At 38.9% G+C, this 9,220-nt stretch overlaps 1 protein-coding gene across 1 annotated transcript in view; it reads right to left on the reverse strand.

The window, feature by feature from the left end:
• mybpc2b (myosin binding protein Cb) overlaps window positions 1-8,855 on the reverse strand; it is a 21,080-nt gene extending 12,225 nt beyond the window's left edge. The window contains exons 1-8 of the mRNA XM_055150410.1: window positions 8,819-8,855; window positions 4,812-4,829; window positions 4,381-4,401; window positions 3,619-3,636; window positions 599-667; window positions 358-506; window positions 162-279; window positions 14-62 (exon numbers count right to left, since the gene is read on the reverse strand). Of these exons, the coding sequence (XP_055006385.1) occupies window positions 14-62; window positions 162-279; window positions 358-506; window positions 599-667; window positions 3,619-3,636; window positions 4,381-4,401; window positions 4,812-4,829; window positions 8,819-8,840 (464 nt within the window). The 5' untranslated portion in view covers window positions 8,841-8,855. The remainder of the gene's footprint in view (window positions 1-13; window positions 63-161; window positions 280-357; window positions 507-598; window positions 668-3,618; window positions 3,637-4,380; window positions 4,402-4,811; window positions 4,830-8,818) is intronic.
• Between the last annotated feature and the right edge of the window lie 365 nt (window positions 8,856-9,220).

The following is a 9,220-nucleotide window of genomic DNA, read 5'->3' on the forward strand; positions in this document are numbered from 1 at the left end:
CCAGGAGACTTACGCTCTTTTGAAGGCAGACAAAATATCGCTCTGCTCCTCCTGGTGCGCGGCTGTAACAAGAGAAGTTGCAGAGGGAGCACATTATGACTGGATCACATCAAAACACAAGAGTGTGCGGAACGTGGAGCAGCTCCGAGGCCTTCACTCACCCTCCACTGTGATCTCAAATGTGCAACTATCGCACTTGTCTTTAGCCGTAACCTCGCATCTATATCCACCTGCGTCACCCGGAACCACTTTAATGATCTGCATCTCATATGTATAAATCTGGAGAATATACAAGTAAAAGATGGTTTCCTTAGGGGACTAAATCATGTATGTATGAAATGAATGTCACACCCCCACCTTGGTATTTCTGTCATAACTTTCTTTGAACTTCATGTGTTTTCCAGCCTTGCTGCCAAGATCCATCCATTTGCCCTTCAGCCACTTCATGACGGGCTTCCTTGTAAGGGCAGATGAGTCAACCTTGGCTATGAAGGTCATGTCACGTCCTGCATTCACAAACACCAGGGTGAGAGAAACAACTTCATTCAAATGAACCCATAAAATGTGACTTTATATTTTTATGAAGAAACAAACAGACCTGCTACTGCAACTACATTGTCCGGGGGTTTCTCCACAAAGAGCCCAGTCAGCTCAGTGCTTCCTCCCTCTGAAAAGAAAAATATATCAGTAATGTTTTCATTCAAACAAGCGCTGTCAGGTCAGGCACATGTCCAATGGGTACAAGCATGTCATATATCAATATATATGATGATTACCCAAAGTGCAGAGATAGACACAGACATGAAACACACCCATAGTGTACATGTAAATAAGGTTTATGCAAACTCACAACATGTAGATGTTACATTTATAATCCATAAGATACATGCATCACAGACACAATGATGATATATCTCAGTTTTCATGATTTTAAAATATTAGCCTTTGAATGTGCACATTATGTGACACTATAGCTTTCCAATAATTATCAAATACTTGAAATAAACATAGACAGTGCCATGTGGACAGTGAGAATCTCTTTTGGCCTTTAACAAAGTTCATTGGATACATAATCGCTCTAATGAACTGTACTAAGTATACCACTTTTAACAAGGCTGCATCTGTTGATGGCTGTGTATCAGCACTTTCTAGCCCTATCAAGCCTTCAGTGTGCAAGGTGTGGATCTATTCCCTGTGCTCTCTATCCCATTAGAAGTGAGCCATAAATATGCCACATGAGAACACATATGCAGATGTATGCACAGAGGCTTCCATCTGCATTTCATAACAGCACATTTCCATGCACGAGGTGATCATAGTCCTGCACTGACGCGCCTGCTCCCTCCACAGCACTCGCTTCCCTCCAGGGACAAAAACAGGCAGCTGTGGTGAACGTATGGAAGTATAACCAGTGTGGTTATACTGTACCATAAGTCAGTGTGAACGCTCAGCTTATTCTAAGGAATTATTGCATTAATGTGACACAGTGAAATGCAATCAACACAGACCTGTTTCACATACATGGAGTCAGACCATGACTGTTATGGACGTAATCAAATGAAACGATTATGCCACCAACGGGAGCTGAATTGTTTTAAATCACTTTGAGTGCTTCTTTTGGAGGATGTTTGCAGAGTTGAAGCAATGACTTAGCCCCATGCTGTGAGTCTCTACCCCAGGCTGTCCAAGCAAACCATTGAAGTGAGACTTGAAAGAAATATGTTTACACATATATTTTTATTATTAATGTGTAAAAACAATCATTTGCCCCAGAGTCAGTGGGTTATCTCTGCATACTTCCATTCACTAATGCAGCAACTTTAAAGCAGGTCTTGCAGACTTCACACTAACTTCTTCAGACAGTCAGTATGATTTTAAAAGCCTTCAAATATTTATGTTTTTAAAAACTGGCAGTAACCTCTCACTAATTTCCATTTGCATTATTGGCGCAAGTGGCCCAGAACAGGCTCTGTTTGGCCAAGTGACGATAATCCCCACGCACACTTTATACCCCTGTGGGTAGAAACAGCCTTGGTATGATAAGCACTTCCCACATAGAACTCAACTCCGACAGACACGCAGACAGGAAACTCGGAGCTGGAATACCCACTTCACAGTGAAGGGATCAGACTGAGATAAGAGGGGAGGCCTTCACATGATGCACAGGATTCTTAGCGGTTCAAAAGGTAAAGCTGCAAAAGAGATTTTCCAACTCACTCAGAGATACAGGTGCAAGCCAGCCATGTTTACTGCTGAATATGCAGACAGATTTCATAGGCACCAGGCCCCACTTTTACATACTGTGTAGCTGTAGCAGGAGTAAGAGATTACCTAAATTGAGCTGTAGGAGCTGCATGTCAGACTAAAGAAGCCTGTTTGGTACTGCTGTTTCTGAGGGGTTTTGGATAGTCCGATAAAGATTGATTATATTTAGTTGAGTTTTCAGAAGCACAAAAATATTGGACTGTGCCATTTGGGACTTACACCACCATGGCAGCCTGCCTTAGATAATCATCACTTTTGAATGTGTATACAAAAAGAACATTTCTTTCTGGGCATAAAACCTACACAATGGATCATTTGAGTCCAGGAGAGTGCACTTAAGAGTCCAGATGAATAGGCCACCTTTGATGACTTTACTGACCCTATGATCGGTCACTGAGAGTGAGCCATATTTCACTGCTGGCTCCACATCCAGTCACACTGATGTCACACTGATGTCAGGAGAGCACAGCACCAAAGACACAATCATCTGAGAGGATAGAAGAAGAAATCAACACTCAGATCCTCACACCTTCACCTCATTTATACCAAAATGTGACGCACTAAGAAGTGTCACACATTGCAACATAGCATATCCTATCCATTCTTGGACCACTGACAAAGGATTAACAAAAATACAGCACTTCTTGATGCCTGGACTGCTTGGGCAGCACTACAGTTTCCTTTCCAGCAGTGCTTCACTTGAGGAGCCTCTATAAAAGTGTCAGCGAGTCATATGACCCTTGGTATGTTGAGCAGCTGCTGCCATTGTCTCAAGAGCACTAACACACCAACTCCAGCTGTGTTTGGCTGTCTTTGTTTAAAGCATCAGAGTAAATAAAATATAAAAATGCTGGTATCATAAAAACACAGATTGGGCACAAAAATGTTTAAACGAGAAAACAAAATATAAAAAACATTTGTTACAAAAAAAAAAAAATTAATGTGACACAACAGGTGACAGGGACAAGGATAGAGCAGATGAATATACAGCACATCCAAGGCCAAGCTATGTTTTCCTGCCAAGACATCGCAAACTCTTGGAGGGATTTCTGTTATGGCCTCTGCTTAAACAGCATTACTATTCATATAGCACCTTTTATATGGGATGACAATGTTGAAAACAAACCATCAAACATTGCCAGCCAAATATTTTAAAAGGTGTTTTATAGGCAAAATATCTGATTTCAAAAGAAGCTTTCAAAGTGATTTCTCCTCCTTTATATACATTTAATGTGACATTTCAGCTTGCACATAACATAAACACATGTTACAAGCACCCATCGTATGTACTTTTGAGGAACAAAAGTAAACAGTCAAATGATATGTAAAATATATAAACATCTTTTTTCTTACCACCTCCATCTTCTGAATCTGTTGTATGGACAGGGAAGCAAATTATGATAAATGCAGCAATGAAGCAAATGCACAAAACAAGACTTACAGATGCAACGTTCAAGCCGTAGAAGAACAAGGTCAAGGATGTGGCACTGGAGCTCACAGATTTACAAGAGAATGACATAAAGCCAGTGAGTATTTATCACAGGCTATCAGTAATTTAACAAAATAAGTACATTTACTATTTATTTTTGTGAGACATTTAAATTGTACATGGACAATTAAACAGTTCATGCAATCTTTAATGTTTTAATCCAATACATACTGCTACTTGAGAGCAAACCTCACCTTAGACTTAGGAGAAATATGTATATAACTTGAATATATGTATTCAAAGTACTTTTCACCTGTTTGAGGCTTTTACAGAGCTGTAGTGCCATATCCCAGTCCACTGTTTTCTATGAGCATGTGATCATGCTAGAACATGTAATAAAAACAGGAATAGTGGAGATAATATGAAATGACATCTTTGCCAGCATCCCCTGGTCCTAACAAGAGAGAAACACTGATATAAAACTCCTTTGTACATTTCGTGCACTGTTACAGTCCTTCATAGGCTGCACCATTGTTCACTAGGCTCTAAATATTACAAGGGCCTTGAAATGAGTCATGCCGTTCCTTCCCTTGCACACAGTGTGGTGCATGTATACACTCAGATCCGTGAATACATTAGGTAGATTTGGTTAAATGCATGGAGCAACAGAGCATAATGTACCTTACCTCCATCTGCAGGGGGTGCATCTGAGAACAGGGGATGGGAATTAGCATGCTAATAAAGTATAACCACTAAGTATTCTGCATAAAATGAAGGTATGTTTCTTTCAAATCAAAGCTCATCCATTATTTTGTAACAAAAATGATTAGTCAGATGTTCCATAACCATCAGTAAATGTCTTCTGTGGCTAAAATGAAATAGTGAATGGATCCTATTAGTTAATTTTTATTTAATCAATCTGCAGCCCTAAAAAGTACTTTGTAGCTTGTCACTGAAATTTGAAATATTCACTATGCTTAAAAATTAAAAGGATCTCTTTGCAGACACCTGACCCAATATTTGATGCAAAAGTGAAAATGTGAGAGCAGTTGTCAAGTGACTGAATGCTTGTGTAAGGGAGACCAAAAGGTCAAAGGTGGTGGTGCAGTTCACTTACCACCCCCCTCCGGTTTATCTGCAAACACAAACAACACACAGACTATTAGAGATGTCATTCATCTTTACTCTATTTTGATGAATTAATCTGAACAAGTCAAAGGAGAGATTCTATGAGAGTCGGAGCATTTAGTATTTCTTATTTTAGCATCGATTCACATGGCTAGAGGTATTAAATGATATTTTGTAAGGCTTGTCTTACATTATGTGTGCTACTCCTAAACAAGTTATTCCAACTAGACAGACAGGCCTTAGTTGAGTTAACTGGGAATGAAGAGATGTATCTCATCTCTTGTATTTACCCAGGAGAGTGGAGCACTGGTCTAATTGTTGCAGACTAAAAGTGGTTGAAGTGAAGCGGAATAGAGCAGTATATGGTTCCTCTGGGGTCAGTGCAGTGGATGGTAAAGGCCAAGGGCCATATCTGATGTCTCCCCTGAAGGCGAGCCACATTCTCCCGAGCTGAACACTGTGTCTTTGAATAGGCACACCGTCTTGACCTTGGTCCCTGATAACATGCACTTAAGATTTACCATAAATGTTGAAATTTGATTATATGCATAAATAAATATGTGCAAATTATAAATTCCTAATGGGATGTATAGATAGCCTGACAAAACAGACTGGAGGTTTCAGTCTCAGTCTGGTCACCACTCTCTCCTCAATCTTCAGGCCAAACTCAGACAGCGAGATCAGGTTTGTACTTTCAGTAACACATGGGAAACAAAAGAGCACAGTGATTTTCTATTCATGAGGACAAAATATCAGATTAAAAGTGTAATTCAGTGCTTTGCCAATAGACTGATGATCATGAATTGCCAGGTTTGTTTTCATACAGATGGTCCATTTGTTTTTCTGATTGGTGGAACTGTGAAAGATAAGACTGAGGCCCAGACTACACATATTTATGTACGTATGTATGTATGTATGTATGTATGTATGTATGTATGTATGTATGTGTGTATGAATGTATGACATACACTAAAGGTGTTGTGATCTTCTTTACTTGCCTTGTGTTTGAACAAAACTCTGTAACCAAAATGAATAGACTATAGAAGATACTCTTTTCTATATGCAGACCCCTTACTTAAATTATTCCTCAGTGTTCCATATTATCTGTTTAAGCAGACCATGTCCTGACCTGACCCTTTATTTAGATTATGTTTGTTTACATTTGGGGTAACATCAATCACCATGGTGACAGTTGCACATAAAGAGTGCGGTTAGGTGACGTGACCTGATTATACCTTTGCTCCGACACCCCATCTTTCCTGCTCTTAAAATGCGACACCTATCACATAAGTCACTGATGTTTTCAGAGATGGAAACCTATATGACTGATGGAAATGCACCCATATGTATCAAGTATCAAAATATTATACATACAAACATACAAGTTTTACATGAATTTATGTTCCCAGTATTCCACTCAAATGTGATTTACAGTCTTGTGTCTAACCCTCACAATTTGTGCATACAACATAAATACACATGTGTTGGCCAGTGATCAAGTGACAGCCATTTTGTATTGATTTAGGGACAGGCCCTTGGTGCTGCCTTATAGTGTTTCATAGAGTCATCATGATGAAATGAATTACGAGGATGAATCATACTATCCCTTCATCTAGCCACTGTCATGGCTGCCATTCAGCAGAGAGAGGAGCACACCGGCAAACTTCACTGAGACATTACATAATGATTTATTTTACAGCACAACCTGATACACACGGGAGGGTCAAACTCTATGAGCTTAACAGGAAGAAAGATCTGGATGGAGTATATTTAGCTGTTTCTATGTTCACAAGCTTAACCATAGTGGTAAAAACTTTTTAACTAATTATTATTAGTTTTGCAGTAGAATATATATTTTTTCAAATATGAAAAAGTATATATCCTCATAGATATAGATTGCATATTGCTTTGAATAGTTATTTTGATATTTGATGATACAAAATAAAGAAATTAAAGGACTGTGCTTATTGTTTTTTTTTTTTTTTTTTTTTTTTTTTTAAGAAATACTTTCAAAAACTTGTTTCTAAACAAATAGTTATAGATAGTAAGTTACTGTGGAATTTATGGATTATTCCAGTACTGTATATCATGTTTAACAATAACCACAACCTTTAGCAGGTGCAATACCATACATCTTTTTCTATTGGTATTTTATATAGGAGGCCATAGATTTTTTTTTTGTTTGTTCTTCGATTGTTTCTACTAAAGGGTGAGGGGAGGACTGCAGCCTGAAAAGCCCTGAGACACCCGAAGTGATGACGCCAGTAAGCCTCCGTGCCACAGTTCCCAGGCTGACCCCATTACTATCGGCTTTGCACTGGCTTCACTTACATACATACCTAGTGTAATCTCTAAATCTGCACAGCACACATGGAATTAAACTAATGCCATTGTACATGCCATCAGGTTTAAAGTAATACGGTTTGGGTTAGGTTTGTCAAATTAGTAGGGTGAATTAGTAGGGTGGAAAGAATCTAAGTGAGCCATTTTTTAAAAATTAGTCAACTTTTTTTTTATGGAATCATCATGAAATAAGAAGTAAACAGATGGACAGGTTAATCTGCCTAATACATTGGTGTTATTGCATTTGTGGGAGCAGTTTGGATCAGAAGGTCAGAACCCAGAGATGCTTCTGAGCATTTTCCAGAAACACACAACGCCCCCTTTTTGTTTATTAACTGCAATCTTGTCAAGCAGGGTGGCTGAGAATGAGGTGCCCTTGGAGGGGTGGAAGGCTCAGATTGGCAGCCATGCTTCTATCTGTCTACCCCAGGGCAGCTGTGGCTACAATAGCATCTTAACACCACAGTGCATAGAATGACTAAATAATAATGAATAACGAAGAACAAAGCAACTTTAATTATCATTGTTAATTGCTGCGCTGGGCATGTCTTTAGCCAATGAAGTTTCTTTATTAACTAAAACTACTATGGTAAAACCTGTACCATGTAGGTGTAGAAGGTGAAAAACGCGAGGCAGTCGTGACACTGTATATCACTAAAATAATCATCGTGGGTTAAGTGTCTGACTTGGCAATGAGTTAAAGGGCAGGGTCAAAGGATCAGTAAAGGAGGGGTGCAGCAAAAAGGTCTTCCTCTTTTTAGGAATAACATATTCTTATTATAATCATAATTATTATTTTTAGACTTGATTATTTATTATAATTTTATGATCATTTTATAATTATTAAAATTTTCTCTACTAATGTAGCACATACATAGACATCATAATTCACCTGTGGTTCTTGAACTGCTGGTTAATTAACTGGATATTTGATCTGAACTCAGGTTAATTATAATAAATAGTTGGACTTGTTTTGTTTTCCTGGACCCCCTGCATTTCACCTGGAGAAAACCTCAGTCAGCTGCAGTCTGAAACCTTAGGAAGTATCTTCACATAGCGCAGATTTGCCCCTCTCCTGGCAGAGTATTTTTATGAATCTGGTACTACTGACCCCAATGATGTCACAACAGCTGGCCAAGAGAATATTTTAGGCCACTCATATTGTTTATAGCCAAATAGGAGACAAAAGACTGAATGCCTCCTCTTTAAAGATCATCAGTGTTTAAGACTCTGGACTGTGAATCACTTTTGACATGTGTGGTATTGGATTTTATAACATTTTACACGTACGTACTTTGTATAGATATTTGCTACTGTCATTATGCCATTGTCAACACTGAAAAATCACATCAAATCAAAGCTCGTGACTGGTAGATTATCAAAAAGTTTATAAGTTTACAAGACATCTGTATGGTATGACCACAATCGGTCTATCTTTCTTAAACATATTTTACCATTAGCAGCTGCACCTTTCTACAAAAACAAAGATATACTGGAAAATAAATTTGGGAGGAAAGACAAAAGAACATCCCCAGTAATTCTTATCTATAGAGCAAACATATTCTCTGGTAAAAACCCAAATCCTACCCTCCTCAAAGCAGTCCCCAGACTAATTACAATGAATTATTCCTGCACATAAAGTGATCTGCATACCTGCTGGGACGGGCTCGGGCATGGTTATTCCTGTGTCTTCCCTGTGCTGCTTCCAGACTGGGGGGTTTAGGGGGTCCTTATTCCTTTTATTTGGGACCCTCTCTCAGCTGATATCCAAAGCTCTCCTGGCATTCAAGTCTCACACACACCCTTCACTGACGACAGAGTTCACCAAGGGATCTTCTCCTGGATTGCATTAGGGTCTCAGGAGGCAGAGGGCACTGGCAAGACACATTTAAGATGGGATTAATGATTAGTATAAACACGTTAATCTCTCAGGTTTACCGCAAAATAATGGAAGGCACCCTCTACTGACCAGATTTCGGACACTTTATCTGGTCAAACGTGGCAGATGATTATCACTGGTATAAAGATGGGATCAGACTACATTTACAAATAATT

The sequence above is a fragment of the Boleophthalmus pectinirostris genome, unplaced genomic scaffold, assembly GCF_026225935.1.
Source record: "Boleophthalmus pectinirostris isolate CB_2022bp ecotype Guang Dong unplaced genomic scaffold, ASM2622593v1 HiC_scaffold_14, whole genome shotgun sequence".
Taxonomy (NCBI): Eukaryota; Metazoa; Chordata; class Actinopteri; order Gobiiformes; family Gobiidae; genus Boleophthalmus; species Boleophthalmus pectinirostris.